General features: G+C 40.2%; 1 protein-coding gene across 1 annotated transcript in view; it reads right to left on the bottom strand.

Moving 5' to 3' along the window:
* The window catches only part of LOC108050656 (neuroligin-3), a 95,383-nt gene that overhangs the window by 39,251 nt on the left and 35,672 nt on the right, over positions 1-20,460 (bottom strand). The window contains 2 exon segments of the mRNA XM_044457400.1: positions 8,167-9,071; positions 11,239-11,556. Of these exon segments, the coding sequence (XP_044313335.1) occupies positions 8,167-8,813 (647 nt within the window). The 5' untranslated portion in view covers positions 8,814-9,071; positions 11,239-11,556.

Consider the following 20,460-nt stretch of genomic DNA (forward strand, 5'->3'; position numbering starts at 1 on the left):
TAGCCGTCATATATTAATATATTTGCGCAATCACGCTTAAAAATTGGCCGATCAGAAAGCTAGCCAAAGTTAGTTAATATCAAATGTAAAATAGTTTCGATAGGTTCCTTTTTTTTCTGTGTACAGTGGTTTTGATTCTGGCAGCTGCTTTGAGCTGGCATTGTTATTATTTGTTTTTAATCTGATCTATGTGTGGGCAGGTCACATATTCATTCAAGTTGGCTCCACCTGGTTTTAAAAATTTTCTGGGAGGTATACGCTTTCTAGGTAAATTTGTGTTCAAATTTCATGATGGAAATGGTTGATTTGTGGCATGGGCCTTTGAAAGGATTGACAAACGAAAGGGGATTTGTGACCACTAATGAATTAGGGCCAATGCAATTTGTCTGGGAAAAGGCCTTGATTCCATAAACCCAGCCCTTTCGGTCGTCAGAAATTTTCCTAATTTACTCTTGAGTGCTGGGATCCCTTAAAGTAGCCAGCTCAACTCATTAACAGCCACAACTCCTGTTGGCCATCAAATTGTCATAAAGCGAAAATCAATAGCAGCATTTAAGAGGGAAAACTCCTTCATTCCCCCATCGGCTACCCATTATGAGGCTTCCTCTTTCAGTCATCGCAAAATGCATTAACATTAATGACATTGCGAAACGAGAATTTATTTTATTTAATTTCCTTAACTTTATTTCGCTGTTGCCCTTTTATCTTTGTTATTACCGCCAACGCGGCCGCTGCTGCTTTTTGTTTACCATGGCGAGTGTATTTAATTTTTGGTTTTTATGGCATTCCAAACGCCTCGCAGAAAATTGGAATCTACTTGGAACTGACCCTCTGTGGGTCGCCAGTTTAATGGACGCTTGTGGTGGCCATGCGATTGCCATAATAATCATTAATTTTATGGCAAAACAATAAGGCAGGTAATAAAAGTTTCATTTTCGGGCTCCATTCTCCCTTCGCCTTTTTTTTAATGTAGCGGACATGGTGTCAACCTCGGAATCTCGGAACCCCGGAACCCTGCAGCCACAGGAGCTTGAGCAGCATGGATGAGCAGAAAATATTAAAAATAATGAAAGTGAAAAGTTTTTACGGCAACTTCTGTAGTTGTTGTAGTGGCTGCCACTGCCGTTGCCAGTGGTCCGGTCAGGTAACGAATCCCCCCAGTTCGAGGTCATAAAAGCCACATTTTGCCTTTTTAATGTTGCCCCCATGGCAAACGAATGGCGCACACTTCTCAAGTGGCAAGCGATCTTGTTTATGCCACTTTGCAACCACTGAACTTTCGCAGATAAGAACGGGTGGCACGCAATACAGGTGGCAGCTACAGCAGTAGCTGGAGGTTGAGCTAATAAAGCGGGTGCCGCAATTAGGGTCAGGGTGAGTTCCTCTCGCCATCGATGCAGCATTTGCAAATGGCCAGGCATTAAAACTTGATAATTACTTGTAGATTTTACAGACAGCTGGGGGAGGCAATAATCTTGTTTTCCGGGTAGCCAATTTACGTTAGAGCTTTACTATTCCATTTTTACTGAATTCGTACGTGATAAAAGTAGGAGAATTACTTTCAGATTGTTTTTCATCATGAACAAAAATATAAAAATAGAGTCTTTGGAAATAAAGCGTACATGCCAGTTGGCAAGTATTCTGAAACTTTAGAGCTAAGTAATTACACCCTTCATTATATAACTATAGGTCCTTTCCTAAATTTTTAAACATCCAAAAACTGTTTTAATTTTAATTGTCATCTGCGAGCACATTCAGTATTGCATAATTTAAATGTTTAATTTTTACTGTTTTGTAAGGGGCCTTGAGTTTAAGAGGCCTGTGATTTCCTGCCTGAACATTCAGCATAACAAATTTCTGGCTAATAACTTACAGGTATCGTATTGCATCTCCCATCGCAGATTATTTGCCACAAACAGATATCTGCGAGATTCGTGCAAACAATATGAAGATGGTGACCCTGACCAGCGAGGAACTGCTCTGCCGAGCAACCAGAGCACGCGGTCAAAAGTAAACAAGGTTATAGCTGTAGCTCCATCTCCCCATATTCCTCTCATATTCCGGAGCACATGCAATTTGAAATTCACAAACAAAACATAAAGCAAAGCTGGCCCAAAATGCTCGAGTTTTGTGTTTACATTTGAATGGAAGGCCAGGCTAATCTGCATGCAGGGGAAAGATGCTCAAGAGCAGACAAAGCTTAAGGGTCAGGGTTTTGGGATTTCATGGGCGCTTTTGCGAAGGAGGAGTACCCAGCGCTTTGTGGTAAACAAATGGTAGCCAGGACAGCAGCCCGTCCAGAGATCCGCTGGCGTTTTCGGCTTAAATACATCAAACAAAAGTTTAATCTTAGCCAAGCAGAAAAATACACGCATATACACTAAGAAACATAAAGACAACCTTTACCATTCGGAAATCAATATCATGATATGTTATTTTATTTCAAAAGTAGTGGAAGTATTTTAAATATACAAGAATAAAAAAAAAAGTTTTGTTTAATATCCATCCAAAAATACTAAATTTTAAAAAATTCATTTTTTAAACACGTTTTTTGATATAAAGTGTATCATTCAAATCTGTTTCCATCTTTAAAACTGGTGTGAAAATTAATAATTAGAAAGTATTGTGCATTTTTACGCTATTTAAAAAAAATTGTTAACATTAATAAAAAACAATTAAATTTATTCTAAAATTTGGCCTTACCGCTTAAGTATTTATTTGTCAACTGATAAAAAATGGGAGTCTTTATAAACAGTTTTTTTATTTATTTTGTTGTATTTTCATAGTTGATCTTTAATATTATCCTTAATTTTTTTCTGTGTATTCTTCAATGGGGGAAGTGAGGTAGTGGAACGGAGGGCACCGTATCGCATAAAATTTTACGCGACATTGCGGCCACGTCAAGTAAAATAGATTAATTTTACCTGTGGCCAACGGGCCAGAAGGTTGTCGTCCTCATCCTGATTTTCCATTCCTCCAACCGTTCACACAAATTAGATTGGGGCGACACAGACACACACCCCTCGCAGCCCACACCTCACACCTTCGTCGGAAAATCTCCTTGGGGCGTAAAGCTTTCTTGCCGCAGTCAAATTAAATAAAATCCAATTTAAAATGAATTTTCGCAATTTCATTTAAAACGGGCAACAGTTTGTAGCGCCGTCGCCGAGTCAGTCGGCAATTTATGCGGCTGATGTCCTCGAGCTCCCGGTCCCTTAACCCTCCGCCGCCTTGCGGTTACCACTTGCTCTTGAGCCTCAAATTGGAATTAACGTTTTTAATGACGAGCCAGCTTCTGTTTGCCGGAGCGAAAGAGATGCCCCTCAAGCCGCTGCACGCACATTCTGAAGGTCCTGCCTCCTGCCTTCAGACTCCTACCCCCGCCTGTTTGCCTGCCCACCATTCATTAATGCGCTTTTTATTAGGAAAATCGTTAACTTGAGTTCCCCCACTTAGCGTTTTTGCGTCGGGCTTTTACTTTCGTCTTTATTAAAAACTTTGGCGTCATGCATAAAACTCGTCAGTTTATTGCGATTTTTACACTTCGTTTATGGGCCAGAACCGGGGCCCGGGCAAAACCTGGTCAGGAGAGGTTGGCCACTAATCCGCTTGTTTTTCATAATCCTTGCGCCACAGGCAACGGCCAGGACCAATGTGCAGCCGTTGGAACAACAGCACCGAAGTGCAAAGTGGCCGGCAGAATTTATTTCATTTTTATTAAAGACGTTGGAGGAAAGTGCGTGGACGAGGTTGGACCACTGTGTGGAGGGGGTAGTGGGTGGTGGGTGGTGGGAGGTGGTAGGTGGGAGGTGGGTGTTTTGGTGGTGACACGCGTGGCTTGTCAAAGCCATGAACAGCTGCTGCCTTTGGCGCGCTAGGAATATGTGTGGACATAATTTCCTCTTTTTTCCTGCGTTGCCTCCATTTTTTGTGGCTGTGAGAAATTATTTTTGCAATGGGGTCGATGTGAGTTGAGGGTTAACTTGCGAGGGAAAAGTATGCGGCTCGCAAAGTTCGTTTTTTGTTGTAGCGGAAATTTAGGGAAAACTTTAGTTCAAAGGACGAAATATGACAGGTGAACAGCGGTGAGCTCAGGTAAACTATACATGTGCCTCTCTTTTAATGCTTATACCACTGGGAAATAACAACTGAAGTTATTATTAAACTCTTAATAGTCGCTTTTTAACCAACTCGTTCGTTTTCAATCAGAGTTCTGTTCAAAAATATGCATTACAGAATATCAATATATATGTCTTTAACCTCTGTTGGCTAAAAACAGTATATAAATTATTTAAATAAATGTATTTTATTTTTTACAAGCGCTCTGAATTCATACTATTGGGTACTGTATAAATTTAATTAGCTTCCCTGAAGTTTGTCAATTGAAACGTCATTAGTAGTCATTTTCCTTCCTTCATAAACATATGTTTTATTTTATTCAACAAAACTTTACCTGGAGTTGAGTGCAGAGAAAAAACAAACTAACAATAACTTATTCCACTGTGTAGCCTCACCATAAATATGATGCCAAAACTTTGGCTTTGCTTACCAAGTCCCAAACGGACTTAAGCCAACGAAACCAAACCTAAACTTAAAGCCAAACCACGAAACAATCTAAGCGTTTTACCATCCAAAACCTGAGATGTATCCATTTCCCGTGCAAAATCAGGCTAATGACCTATTGTGCCAACTGCCCATGGACAACTTTATTACGCTGACGTGCTGAAAAATCTCCGGGGCATTACTCAAGCCGTTTTATTGGCTCCTTTTCGACTGACCCCCGCTGTCAACAAGACGGCCCGACAAATAAAGCCGCTCACCTCTCCGGAAGACGAAAGATGATGCGGCAGAGACGGGGCCGTCCGTCCGGGGCTTGAATTACCCAAAAATTGGCGGGGCAATGCGAGAATGCGAGAATCATCAGTCTGCCGCCAGGCCGCAGGTGGTGTTCTTTGTTAAACTTGAAAAATTATACTTTATTTGCCGGGCTCCGCTGTGCGCTGTACTGATTTCGCGGCCCTTTTCCATCGGCATTGGGGCTCCGGGCTCTGGAAAAGGGGAAAAACTTTTGCTGCGTCGCGGCCTTATTCCGCTTCCCTTTTTTATAACAATGGTAAGTAAGGGAACCAGGAATATCTCTGGGCATCTTTGTGAATAATGATTTGCCACTTGGGAGCATTTGTAAATTAGATGCCGCTGTGTAGCTGCGATGTCCCGACGCGCAGTTTGCTGCCGGGGACAGCGTAAATATTTAATTTGCGAGATATTCCGAGCGGAAGCCGGCCGACTAAGTTGACCTTTGACTTGTATTTTCCCATTTTTTCATTCGCTACTTTCAGAAGCCATTATCATTACACCCATTGTTGTCGGCGGCCAGGCAAGGGTTTTAGCATTTTCCATTATTTTCATTACTTTCAGTCACACTCAGCTCTCAACATTTTCGGACCGCCGCCTGCGCACTTGACTCAATAATGAGTCAGTTAATTGAGGTGACAATTGTTGGGCCCTCTCGAGAGACTCGGCTCTTGACTTATGGCATTTTGATCATTTTATGCACTCGGAAGGCGAATCAAATTCAACCCTTTTGCGAAATGATTTAATGCTTTTAGATGGACAAAGCATTCTGTCAGAAGGTGGAAGTCTCCCTGGCATCTTAGGAATATTTATTAAATTACTTGGACGAGGGTTCGTGTTACTCCTGATGGGATTGGATAGGGAAAAATGTTGGGTTGCGTGATTTCTGTTCGCTTAAAGTTTGTAGTTCTGCTTTAGTATCGTGTTTACTTGGCGACCGTTTTTATAAAACTAGCTTTTATGAAAACATAACATGTTTTTAATTTATATGTAATTTTGAATTAAATTAGGGTGCTAATTTGGCTTGCTAAAGTTTTATTCCATTCATGCTATAAACAAAAAATAAATTAGCAAACAATTTTTATACCCTTGCAGAGGGTATTATAATTTTGGTCAAAAGTGTGCAACGCAGTGAAGGAGACATCTCCGACCCTATAAAGTATATATATTCTTGATCAGGATCACCTCCTGAGTTGATACAGCCATGTCCGTCTGTCCGTCTGTCCGTCTGTCCGTCTGTCCGTCTGTCCGTCTGTCCGTCTGTCTGTCCGTCTGTCTGTTTCTACGCGAACTAGTCTCTCAGTTTTAAAGATATCGAATTGAAACTTTGCACACACCCTTCTTTCCTTTGCACGCAGTATATAAGTCGGAACGGCCGGGATCGGCCGACTATATCCTATAGCTGCCATATAACTGATTGATCGGAAATGCCATAACTCTGCTGTTTGTTAAGTTAGGAAGTTGGGACTCTCTATGGGTATTATATTTGGCCAATCAATCCGACATACCAAATTTCATAAGGATCGGCCGACTATATCCTATAGCTGCTATATAACTGATTGATCGGAAATGCCATAACTTTGGTGTTTGTAAAGTTGGGAAGTTGGGATTTTCTATGGGTTTTATATTTGGCCAATTAAACCGACCTACCGAATTTCATAAGGATCGGCCGACTATATCCTATAGCTGCTATATAACTGATTGATCGGAAATGCCATAACTTTGGTGTTTGTAAAGTTGGGAAGTTGGGATTTTCTATGGGTTTTATATTTGGCCAATTAATCCGACCTACCAAATTTCATAAGGATCGGCCGACTATATTCTATAGCTGCCATATACATAACTGAACGATTGGAAATGCCATAACTTTGGTGTTTTTAAAGTTAGGAAGTTGGTATTTTTTATGAGTATTAAGAATGCATCATATGAATAATTTTGGAGAATATAATTTGCAGAATATTCTGCAAGGGTATTTCAACTTTGGCTCCGCCCGAAGTTAGCTTTCCTTTCTTGTTTAAAAGTATTATAAAGCAAAATTTAAGAATCCGAATTCGATGTTCCCTTGAAGCTTTACCAAGAAGGATCATTGCTATGGCAGATATTTAAGTTTAAATCGGATACGTACGTAGAAACTGACGGTCATTATACCCTTGCAGAGGGTATTATAATTTTGGTCAAAAGTGTGCAACGCAGTGAAGGAGACATCTCCGACCCTATAAAGTATATATATTCTTGATCAGGATCACCTCCTGAGTTGATATAGCCATGTCCGTCTGTCCGTCTGTCCGTCTGTCCGTCTGTCCGTCTGTCCGTCTGTCTGTTTCTACGCAAACTAGTCTCTCAGTTTTAAAGCTATCGAGTTGAAACTTTGCACACACCCTTCTTTCCTTTGCACGCAGTATATAAGTCGGAACGGCCGGGATCGGCCGACTATATCCTATAGCTGCCATATAACTGATTGATCGGAAATGCCATAACTCTGCTGTTTGTTAAGTTAGGAAGTTGGGACTTTCTGTGGGTTCTATATTTGGCCAATCAATCCGACGTACCAAATTTCATAAGGATCGGCCGACTATATCCTATAGCTGCTATATAACTGATTGATCGGAAATGCCATAACTTTGGTGTTTGTAAAGTTAGGAAGTTGGAATTTTCTATGGGTTTTATATTTGGCCAATCAATCCGACCTACCAAATTTCATAAGGATCGGCCGACTATATCTTATAGCTGCCATATAACTGATTGATCGGAAATGCCATAACTTTGGTGTTTGTAAAGTTAGGAAGTTGGGATTTTCTATGGGTTTTATTTTTGGCCAATCAATCCGACCTACCAAATTTCATAAGGATCGGCCGACTATATCCTATAGCTGCCATATAACTGAACGATTGGAAATGCCATAACTTTGGTGTTTTTAAAGTTAGGAAGTTGGGATTTTTTATGAGTATTGAGAATGCATCATATGAATAATTTTGGAGAATATAATTAACAGAGTATTCTGCAAGGGTATATCAACTTCGGCTCCGCCCGAAGTTAGCTTTCCTTTCTTGTTTTTGGATTAACTTTATAGGGGCGGAAATGTCTCTATAACTGCTTTGCAAGCGTTTCGCTGAAATTATAATATCTTCGCAAGGGTAAAAAACCATAAAACCTGCCTGATAATTGCCAAGATAGTTAAGTTTTTTAATAAAGCAAAACAGAAAACTCAAATTTGAGGGGTCATTTTGTAGTAATATTTGGACATTAGTCTCTGAAGCGAGAGCTCACTTTAATGGCGTCTAATACCCCTTGCATTATAGCGAGCCAACTCACCTGTCCGCCTTTTTGACACCTGACCACATGGCCGCCGAGACAGGTGGCATGAACCGCAAATTGCCGACCGGCGGCGAGGCGTAGGGGATTCCCCGGTACGCCTCCACCGGGTCCAAGTGCCGGCCGTCCAGTTGGACAATTACGCCCGAAATGGCGCCGTTGCGTGTGTGGATAATGCGCGACGAAAGCTGGGCGGGCAATTGATCGTGGTTCGGGTTGGAGTTCGGGTTGCCGTTGTTGCTGGTGGGTCGGCCACTGCGGCTGCCACCGGATCCGCTGTTGTTGGCGGCGGATGAGGAGGACGAGCTGCTGGCGGAGGACGAGGAGCCCGCCGACGCGGACGAAGTGAGGGATAACGAGGGCACGGAACTGGAAGTGGCGCTGCTGGAACCGATCAGCACGAGTCCGCCATTATTGGTCGCCGAGGGTCCCGCACCCGGGCTCCTCTGGGAAGTGCTCAGGTTTCCGCTGTTGCTGCTGTAACTAACGCCAGCCGCCGTGCATCGGGATACGTCCAGGAGCACCAGGAGCAGCAGGACCAGCAGGGAGGACCACGCCCACGCCCACTTGGGGGGCGGCACTTTCCGCCGCGTTCTCGTTGCTGCTGATGGCGGGAGTTGTCGCTTCGAGTGCAGCAACATAACCATTATTGTTATTGGTCAAAATGGCCAGGTCGCAATGTTGCCGTTGTTTTTCCGATAGCTTGATGTCCGACTGGTGCTTTGTGTGCTTCCTCTCTGCTCTTGTATAATTGACCACAAGATAGCCGTTCGTGGCGTGGCCTGCTTTTCGCTTTGCTTGTTCCGGCAAGGAATTTCACCTTTTATGTCCTTTTTAATTTTACTTTACAACAGCAATCCGTCTTTTGGTCAGTGTTTTTTGCAAAAAATGGCAGTTTAAGTAAACTGAAAAGAGAATCAATAAATTTAATAAATAAAATGTTTTTGGAGGGCAATTAATAGGATTGTATTTGGTATATTTTAAGTGGTGTATTCTGGCTAAAAACCTTCGACCAACAAAATCAGATATGATTTCAACATTTAACATCAATATTTAGAATAACCTTATTTGTAGCTATCATACAACTTTATTTGATTTTTTTATAAAATCATCTTCCACATTCTTCATTTGGGCTCTTCTGCTTTCATCAAGGCAATTCCGCCGAGTGTGTGTCTTGAAGCCTTTCACTCGGTCCTTACTGCCGTTTTTGTAGTCTGACTAGAGGCATCCCCCCAAAAAACAAGGTGAATAAAACGGGTAGGATGTGGATAAAAAGTCCTCCGTCCACTCGTTGCCTTTTCTTTTTTCCCTTGTTTTTTGGTATGTTTGCCAGCTGAAGCATCACCTTGTTTGCACTTGGTGTAGTGTCCTTGCCCTTGTTGTAGTCAACAACAACAAAGGATGGAGGGGCTTTTATGGGCCTGGTTGGGTGGCCAGGACAGTTGGCATTTTGCATATGCCAGACATGTCAGTCTACCAGGCAAGCAGGGTTGAGACTCCTGACAGCACGGAGAGAATGCCTACGTGAAACGACTAAGAAGTGGGCCATGGAGGTAAGGTGCAGGGACCAACGCTGGAGCCTTTGCAGTGCCTAACTGGTGACATTGGGTCATTGGATCAACAATTCGAAAGAGTCAAACGAAGGATATGGGCGGCCCAATGAGCGGGATTGGATGTAAGGGTCATTAACGGATTTGTTTTGTGGTACCTTAAATTGAATACGAGAATAGGGTAGGGACCATAAATGTCCCGATGTTCTTTAATCATTTAAGGATTTACAATTGCATTTATAAATGCCTTTTTATCTCACCTCGATTGTAAATGAATGAATTATTATCCCTGACACCAAGACAATTATCTGTGTTTAATGTGTTTTTTAATTTCACAAAACGGAATTAAGCCGAGCTTCAGTAACGCACCGAATAGACTCTAAGGGCAACCGGTTCATTCTGGTATTTTATCGCTTTTTTAGCTCTAATGGCCAAAAAAAAATATAACAACAAAACAAGTTCATTTTTTGCGGAGAACGAAAATCGATCACAACGAGGAGAAATGCTATAGTCGAGTGCCACGACTAGAAGATACCCCTTACTCAGCTAAACAATTTCAAAATAAATAAATTTTAGGCAGTGCCATCTGCTTCCTCCGCTCTCTGAAATAAATGAACTCCGTTTTCAAAAATGAAATTATGTCATAATAAACGCTTCAAATGTTATATAATTTGTTAAGGAATGGTGCGATCCGTTAATTATTTGGAGTGTTGATAGATATAGATTCCGCCCAATAACTTTCTAAAAATTGTTGGTGATTTGTGGGTGTTAGAGTGGGATTAGCAACATTTTGAAATAAACTTGCACTGCGTAAGAAAATCTAGAATCTTCGTGCTAAATCCCAAATATATCGAACTTATGGTTTAAGAGGTCTCGACGATTCGGCAATCGATCCTGATCAAGAATATATGTACTTTACAGGGTCGAAAACGCGTCCTTCTACATGTTACACACTTTTTAACGAATACAATTTACCCTTTTACTCTACGAGAATCGGATTTTGTTTCCGGTACCGAAACCGGATTTAAAAACTGCTGATGGGATGGACGCTGTGCACAGGTTTCAAAACATATTGCAATGAAAAATCGTTGCTCTGTATCGATAAATTTGAAGAAAGGCACATCAAACAATCATTAAAACATGAACCGGCTAAATACACCACAAAACTGAATATATTTTCCTCTGACCATATATTTTAAATGTTTAAGGAAGAAAGGAAATTAAAAATGATTTATGAAAAATTATTTAATTCTACTAACGAATTTCATTTTTTTACTTTTTAAAAATCATTTTCAAATTTAAAGGATTTTCTTCGGAAGAGCTCGAATTGAACTTGCCTCCGATATTGGCTGTTGTACGAGGATTAGCCGTGCCACTATTCTTTTTCCCTGTGTCTTGAATAAGGCACTCCACAGAACCATAAGCCCAAAACAGCCATCCTGGTGATCCCTTCGGCCCCACCCCTCCGCAACATTCCTTCTCTTCGGTGGAAGGAAGGCGTTTTTATTCAGCTCGCACTTACTTATTCCGTGCGGTGGCTCTGCTGCTGTCTGCGGCTCGAGTGCAGGTGCTAAGCCCTTCTGTCGTGCATGTGCGTTGGGTGTCCTTGCTCCTGCGGCCTAGTCCTGCTCCTTGTTTAGAATCACTTCACGTACTGCTCGCTCAGCCGCGTCGTCTGCTGCTGCTGCGTTTTTTGAATGCCGGCACGCTACAATTGTCATGCAAGCGGACATTCTCGACTGAGACGTTCACGTACTCAGCGATGAGCCGGATTCCGAGGAGGAGAAGGCGCTGGCATACTTCTGGGGCTCTAGGGGAAGTTCTTCCATGGCGGACGACGCTGCAATCGGATCAGAGAGGTGGCACACTTTTATTAGACCGTCCAATCGACTTTGTGGCACTTAAACTATGCTTAATAATTAACCCGACACGCGCCATTTTGCGTTTTTAGAGGGGCAAACAGTTTATCTAAGGACGAGTATCGGTGCAGGTTAATAGACATCCATGCTCTTTGCTTGTTTCTGGGTGTACATAAATTCTCGCTCACCTCAATAATAAAGAGGGACCAAAAACAAATTGTCAAATAGTATGTGATCAAATTAATACGAAGTTTTAGTAATTTTTGTACTAGTATCCAGTAACATAAAATCATGGCTATAAAATCTTTATATCTTGAGACCAAAAAAAAACCCTATTAAATTCTTAAACATCAGAACAGAATTTATGAATATTGAGAATCAAATAATATTACTCTTATAGTCAGAGAAATTTGATTTAAATTCGACGGAAAACAAAAAAGTTAAGCATAATTTTCGTTTCAAAAGAACGTATTTCTATTTTTAGTTTCAAGCCAACAACTAAGTGAATTTAAAAGTGTAATTCGAATAAACAGACATCCAAAGCTGCCGTTCCGCTCTTTCCTTCTAAAACATCCAATTTGTTTCATGTTGATATATTCTTTGATTATAAATTAACGGTATCACCAAACCAAATATAAACTTATATTATCCCCCCGCAGCCTCTTTCTGCAGGGTATTAATTGAATCAGTGACTCGAAGCTGGTGGAAAATTTCAATTATATGATGCCCTCAAGTGTAAGTAAATTATTATGCAGATCATTAGCAAAGTAATTAGACTCAGCTGCCTTGCCGCCCATAATCCTCGGCTCACTAGTTGAATTAATTGTATTCCTGGAAATTGAGTTATTCGCACATTCCATCAAGGCGCCCACGAATGCCTTGTTGGTGCTTTTCATTTATTATGCGAATTTCGACTACATTTCCCGCTTACAATTTCCCCCAAGGAAAGACCGGGATGTTGAGACCCATAAGTAAACAGTGGACAGATGCGAAGGGATTTTAGAGTGCCAGTTCCTTAGTTTGTTCAACAAATACCATCACCCCAGTGTCAGCAAAAGTAGTAACTTAACTTTACTTCACGTCGGCCCTCTCCCTGGTAAACATTGTGAATCATACGCACTGTGGCGCAGACATTTTGTTTTATTTTGCTGTTGAGAATGAGTTAAGAGCACGTCACGCTGCGTAAAACCCTGAACTTAAGCAGTGAAACAAACGGACAAATATCCACTTATTCGTAGACCAACAGTTGGTGGCCAGCCTGAACTTTTCTGCCCCTTATTAATGTCCGATTGGTACTTCCTGGCCTTCTTTTTGCAGGACTGAAAGAAGCCAGCTTAAGATTCTCCTTAAACGCACTCAAAGATGCCGTCTACATAATAATGCCGCCTTATTACATGAAAGGAAAAACATCTCCAACTTTGCTCTTGCTTCGACCAAAATTCTTCCCGAACTTTTGGACTCAAAACAAAAAGTTGTCAAAAGTTCAAATTTGTATACAACTTGTATATATATGCGCAAGTATTTGAAATGACTTTATTCACATTCGTAATTTGTATCTCGACTCTCGAAGCTATAATTGGATTCGAGGGTGTTTTCATGTTGTTTGCCTAATTTAATTGCAAATAAACGAAACGAAATTCCAGTTTGTGAAATACTTTTCCTTTAATTAAAAATCAAAACGCGATAAGCGGCCCAGGGAATTGCTATGGAAAACGTTTTATCACGGTCGCCGAGGGGGGGTGGAGGAACTACATCTTCAGCAAAAGCAAGAAGTAGTCTCTTGACTTTGCAACTGGCCGCAATTTCCGTCTTGCCGCAACTTTTTCTGTTCTCTTTGTGCCATAAATTCAGCGCCAGCTAGCCGGAGCATTCGCATCCGCATCCGCATCCGCAGCCTCAGTTATTTTACCCGGTCCGAGGGTCATTAATTTGTCTTTCGAGGCGGGTGCGAGGAAGGTTAAAAGGCATTTTGGACGAGGAGCAGTCGTTGCCGCCGCGGCATTAAACTGCTTAAGTAGCACAACTAAATTAAGAATTGTGGGCCAAGCAATTAGAAAAGGGGCAGCAGGAGGCAGGTCAGACAAGGAGCAATAAAGTTCGAAGTTAGGTCAATCCTTAGGTGTAATGGATATTTGTTTGCTCCGATTTTTCCTGCCATAATCTTCTTTTCCAAGAGGTTTCAGAGCTCACACGCAAACCAAATAAAAACCAAAGGATATACGAAGAAAAAGTACCACTGCCTCGGAGGCTAGTATTCGGCTAGTATTGTACTTTTACAAGGAAAGCAAGATTTTAAGTTTTAGTGATACCCAATTTACAAGTTAATTTAAAGGTTTTAAAGGTTATCTTTCAATACAATTTTTATAAAACATATGTATATATATATATTTACGAATTCGACTAAAATATCATACAAGATTACAATTATTTTAATACAAATTACACTAATAGATGCTGTTAATAGAAATTGAAAGATGCTTGCGATGCTTTTGCTTTGTATTCATTACTACCATTTCTATGCCCGTGTCTGGAAAAATTCCTGCTCTATAGTAAGTATATTGATTCGTATGCTCGCAGACATGTATTTCCGGAAATTTAATCAGTTTTGGTGCTTAACCGAGTTGTGGAAGGCAAACGAAACGAAAGAATCTTCACAAATATAAAAAGAAATCCAAATCCTAAGGCGAAGCAAAGGCAAAAGAATGCAGAGCAGCGGAGAAAACGGCAGAAGATGGGGAGGAAAATTGTTTAGCAGTTGTCTGACTGGAAATGGAAATGAAAATGTTTCTGACTTACTTGCCTTGGCATTGTTATTTGAGTTTATTGAAATGACTGTCTTGCCTTGCTTAAGTGGGTATGAAAATACCCATGTAGAGGAAAGGAAAACGAAGAAAAAGCCGAAACTGATTTTGTTTTGCCATTGAAATAATAAGGCCAAGATATTTTCGGATAAGTATTTTATAATAATTTTAGTAAAAACCTCGAACCACATTCACAGAGAACAGTTTTCAACATATGACTCCAGAAAAGTCTATTGTTTTGGCCTAATGCCTTGTCTGATGAAAAAAGCTGACCAAAAGGGAGGCAGATACTCGGACCAACTCAAACTGTAATATTTCATGCAAATTTATGCAAAAATGTGAGAAATTCGCTTCAAGAAAATATGAGCGAAAAATGCAATCTGCAAAAGAGTTAAAACCAAAGAGGAACAAAAAAAGCAAAGAATGAAGTGGGATGGAGAACTTCGCAAGTGATGGGAAATAATGCGACTTTTTAACTACGTTTTAGTTTAGCCAAATGCATTTTGCATGTCAGAGTTCGTCTCTTGATAATAATATTCGAAAAGAACTCTCCGACTTTTTATCTCCGTCTCTTCATTGCCTTAATGGGCCACCTCCTTTTTGCTGCGTTTTAGGGTTTCATTATGTTGACTATCCAACAGACAAAGGCTTATAATTTTTTACTCGCCCACGTACTTTATTTATGTATACGAGTACACAACTTCTCGCCTCTTGGACTGGGCTCCGCCTTCTGCCAGCAAAAATGGCTAAAACAATGGCTTTTCCCAACAACGAAGGCAGAAATTAAACTGACTTTCATCAGGAAGAGCGCAACTGACAAGTCAACGAGAAGAAAATAAAGAAGCGGTCTCTGGAAAGTAGTGGGGATAAAAAATACTTGGCGGAAATTATAATCCATCTGCATCAAAAAAAAAAAATACAATGGGGGAAATAGTTTCTGGCCTGAGCCTTAAAGCAGCTCAGAAGGGTATTTAATATTAGCATAAATGCCAACATAAAATTAAATATGCAAAATGAGAGATTGCTTTAACTGCAAGTGGAAAATTGTAGTTATCTTTATAGGGATTTCCATATATGCAAATGGTGAGCTCGTTAATTTTTCATAACCAATTTTACCTTGAATTCTATGAACTCACATTTATAAAGGTTCTTGGATTGAAATTAATTATTCAAGCATTTATCTGGAGTAAGGAAAAAGCTTTGAAAAATTCGAGCTTACACGTTAAATTTAATTTTAATTGTGAGTCCAATCAGAGTGAAAAACTGAAACAAAGTTTGGGATCCTTTGAAAGAGATACACATGTATTTATCCTTGGGCCAAACATTAGCTATGGCAATAAATTTTTCGCACAATCGAGCCCGGCAATGCATGGAAAATTAATTTCCCTCGGATTTTACAATTCCCTTACCATTCATGGAATAAATTTAGCGCTCGAGGCTTACAAATTTCAAAAGCAAATTTTCGACGCTGTTAGAAATAAATTATCGTTTAATATTGGCAAATAATACGATACCCTTCCCCTTCTCTCATTCATTCCTGTGTTTTTTCTCCGTCTGGCCTTACCAGAAATTCCCAAATTGAATTCGTTATTCGGCGTCGCATGAAATAATTTTGCCCTGGGAGGTCACCCACAGCAAATGACGAAATAATGATATTAGAGCAACATTACGCCATTACGTAGCAACACACATGCAAAAATAATTGACGACAATGACGTAGGCGACATACATTGGCAACCGAAGAAATTGTGCATACGCCCCGTAAGCCAAGCCAGTCTAAATAATGAGGCTAGAGGGCACCGGCGGAGTTGGCAAAGTCAAGGGGTGGAGAAAAGAGGAAGATGGAACCCGAAGTAATGGCATCGAAGGGTAGACATTGAGGTAACCTGTATATAGTTCCATTTACCATGTGTCTATTTAATAATCTAAATTATCTAAGAATGGTTTAGAAGGAATCGTTTCTAAAATAGTCTAGCAGGGCATTTAAAATTATATATGATCTTGAAAACCTTACTTGCTATTTTTCAAAAGTTTAAGAAGCTCTTGTTCTTTGAAACTTTATATGCGTGAAAATCATTAAAATGTGAAAAATATTCCTCTACTTTTATTGTTTCAAACAGGTCTTGAAATAGTGGTATTTCAAGACCAATAAGGCGAACATTTCGTTGCATTCACAACCAACTAAATGAATCTGTGTCCACATTTTCGTATAATTTATTTTGAATTCTTATCATCCTGCCAGTCCATCACACTTAAGGCGACCATTTCAAATGAAAATCAATTTCCACCACACACGCCAAAGGACACAAGCCCTAAATATTCATCCCGGCTGAGCGCGTTAGTCTTAATTAATTTCCACCCACGCCGAGCAGAGTCCTTGGCTTTGCTCGGGATTACTTTTACTAGTTGTGGCATAGCACTAGATACTCTTTGGGATGTTTTAATGACGTTTTCATAAACAGCCGCCGCTATTTCTCTGTGTCTTTTTGTGTCTGTCAATGCGTTCCTAATTCCATTTTATGCCACGTGGCTCGGCCTTCATTCTACGTATTTGTTTTTGTTCGGCTGAAATGGCAGATAAAATAATTTATTGGGTAAAAATCGCTGGCCAAGAGCTAAGCGCTCTGGTTTCCCCAGCTACCTCCCAGAATTTTTTTGCGTTGTCCTCGCTTTTGTCTTTTGGCTCATGTTATCTGCAATGGAATATCTATTTGGCCATCGCTTTCGGCCCTTCCATAATGTTGGCGCCATGTTGATGTTATCTTAGCGGAAGTGTTGACTCAATGTTTACTCAATGAGGGCGTTGCTGGCGCGATATGACAACGGGTCCTTAGAGTTAGTCCTATGGGCCTTTGTGTGTGTGCGGTCATAGGAGCATTCCTCGCTGCCGTTTCATTTCGCTCCGGGCTTTGTTCTTGTCCACTTAGTTAATACATTTGCTGGTTTCGTTTTGCCTTATAAATATGCAGGGCAAATCAACCTGCCTAAATAATGCAAGGTCAACGTTGAATAGAGTTATATAACAATGGCCAAAGCGAGACATCCTAGACGTAATTGACCTTTTAACAGGGCATTGATGGAAATAATAGTCTAGGATAAAGGCTTCATTTCATCCCAGACAATGGCCATCAATTAGGGCATCTCAAAAAATCAGGCTAAAAAGTAAACAAGTTTAATGGCCAAGATTTTTGTTGGAAACAAACACAAATTGACATTTAATGTGTCTAAGAGCGATGAGGCATGTACGAATATAAAAGTCTGTTTCTATGGTTTTGGAAAAAGAAATGCCTTTAAGACCTCTTAACGTTGTTCTCACATTTTTTATTCTCTGTATAGGCTCCTGTCCGTACCTTTAAGTCATTTCTTAATCAGATGACATAAATAATAAGTCAAATAACTATTTTCATTACAATATCCATAGTACTCTCATTTCAGAGATCATTTTTCCCTGCGCAAAATATTCATATTCGTTTTTATACCCTTGCAGAGGGTATTATAATTTCAGTCAAAAGTTTGCAACGCAGTGAAGGAGACATTTCCGACCCTATAAAGTATATATATTCTTGATCAGGATCACCTCCTGAGTTGATATAGCCATGTCCGTCTGTCCGTCTGTCCGTCTGTCCGTCCGTCCGTTTCTACGCAAACTAGTCCCTCAGTTTTAAAGCTATCTGCTTGAAACTTTCCCAAAAGTTGTCTTTCTATTGCAGGTAGTATATAAGTCGGAACGAGCCGGATCGGGCGACTATATCATATAGCTGCCATATAACTGAACGATCGGAAAAGCCATAACGTTGGTGTTTTTAAAGTTAGGAAGTTGGAATTTTCTATAAGTTTTATTTTTGGCCAATTAATCCGACCTACCGAATTTCATAAGGATCGGACGACTATATCCTATAGCCGCCATATAACTGATTGATCGGAAATGCCATAACTTTGGTGTTTGTAAAGTTAGAAAGTTGGGATTATCTATGGGTTTAATTTTTCGCCAATCAATCCGACCTACCAAATTTCATAAGGATCGGCCGACTATATCTTATAGCTGCCATATAACTGAACGATTGGAAATGCCATAACTTTGGTGTTTTTAAAGTTGGGAAGTTGGGATTTTTTATGAGTATTAAGAATGCATCATATAAATAATTTTGGAGAATATAATTTACAGAATATTCTGCAAGGGTATATCAACTTCGGCTCCGTCCGAAGTTAGCTTTTCTTTCTTGTTAACTTTGATATTCATTACAGCGCAGAGGAATTCGCAGTAAAGGAACAACTTGGCCAGCTGGTCCTAATTGAGTTTCGACCTCATGCTGTAAGCCGGAGTCTTAGCCAGAAATATTTCAATCCAAACAATCTCAACTTAACCGCATAGGAAAGCCTGTTACACTAATGAGCAACACCTGGGGAGACAGCAAGAGCAGCAGCAGCTGTAAAGGTGAAATAGTTATCCCCAGACAAGTTGCAAAATTTACAGCACAGTAGCAAAAATCTGTTTAACCACATCGTGGGTGGGATTGTGGGGCTGCGTGTGTAGTTGCCGACCTAATGGCACATCTCCAGGCTATTTGGCTTGGCTTTTGTGTCCGTCCTGGTCCTTGGTCCTGGCGTCCTTGTTGGCTTTGTGTGTTTCCGTAAACTGTCATTTCCGGCTGCTACTGCTCCAGTGCTTCCCCCAGCTTTGCTTTCAATGCACAATAATTGTTATCTTCAACAATTTGCGGATGTTATAAACATATACGACTGCTTCATATTGTGTGCATGTAAATACAGCAACGTGGCACGGGCACTGGGACTTTCGAATGGCTCCGGGTGCAGAGACAAAAAAATTAAGCTAAAATCAATGTTAGTTAATTCGCAAATTATTGTTTATATTACTCTAAAATGTATTATAAATGTGTTACCTTAATCTGTAAATGCATATAGATATACGTATAAATTTTAAGAACAAAAAGCTAAACTCTTTATTTAGAGTCAATATCATGATAAGGTTTTAGTTTATAATCTGAAAGATAAAGTTAACATGATGTCAAATGGTTTGGGAGTACAAATTTGTATTCACAATGTGGTGTTCATTTTTGGAATTAGAAAGTTATATTTCTTTAGAAGCCAAAAAATAAAATATAGTCGAACTTTTCTGGGAAATTGTCTCTTGGTAAAAGTTATTAGTCAGATAATTTATAAGACAAATGCAGGTAAATGTTTTCGAAACATAAATTTAACATTTAACAATTACTAATTTTCCTTAACATTGAGAAATCGTCCTTCAAATAATTTACCAACCAAAATGATTACTGTGTTGTAATAGCCTAATAGCAGATTACTGGGAATTTTATAAATTATTTTTTTTTAATTATCTTGCGATAACATATAGTTTGCAAAAAGTTATCAATTAAACTGCAAAGTTTGACTTCAGATTTGAAATCCATTCCTAAGCCCATTTTGGTTTTTATGACTTAGGACACGTTTGTATAATATAGCGTGATAACGATTCGGATCAAAATTATTCTATGCCTTATTCATGATAATAAAAGGGAATTCTAAATCAGATTTCATGTTTTTTCCACCGTGTGGGACTCGATGTTTGCACTTGTCGTTCGTTTTAATGGGCGGGCGAGGACTGCACCTGCTCTACTCGAAACTGGTCCCCCTTATCCTGCGCCCTAGGACTCCCCACCCTGTTACTCCCCCTCCCCGAATGGCTTCTACAACAATCGACATCCTCCCCATGGAGAACTGGCACGGAAGACATTTAGCTAAGCGCTTCGCTTGGCAAACAATTTTCGATTTCAGTTTGGGCCCCACTGCCTCATCCCCTTATATTTTCCCATGGGGGGGATACGCGCAATTTGAAGCTCATGTGCGAAAACTTTCGAGCAGTGAAAGTTGTGAGCACCAGCAAGAAAAAGTCTCGAATTTCATAGATGGGCGGGGTGGCTTCTGGGTTACGGCTACGGATGGTATTACATGCTAAGCCGAGCTGTAGCTGGTGCCCCTTGGTTCGGTAACTTTTGGCTGGAAAATTTGTTAGATGGAATACTTCGGTGGGACTTTTTTCAATTCCCCGATTGAGTTTCATACATATTT

The sequence above is a fragment of the Drosophila rhopaloa genome, unplaced genomic scaffold, assembly GCF_018152115.1.
Source record: "Drosophila rhopaloa isolate 14029-0021.01 unplaced genomic scaffold, ASM1815211v1 contig_155, whole genome shotgun sequence".
NCBI lineage: Eukaryota > Metazoa > Arthropoda > Insecta > Diptera > Drosophilidae > Drosophila > Drosophila rhopaloa.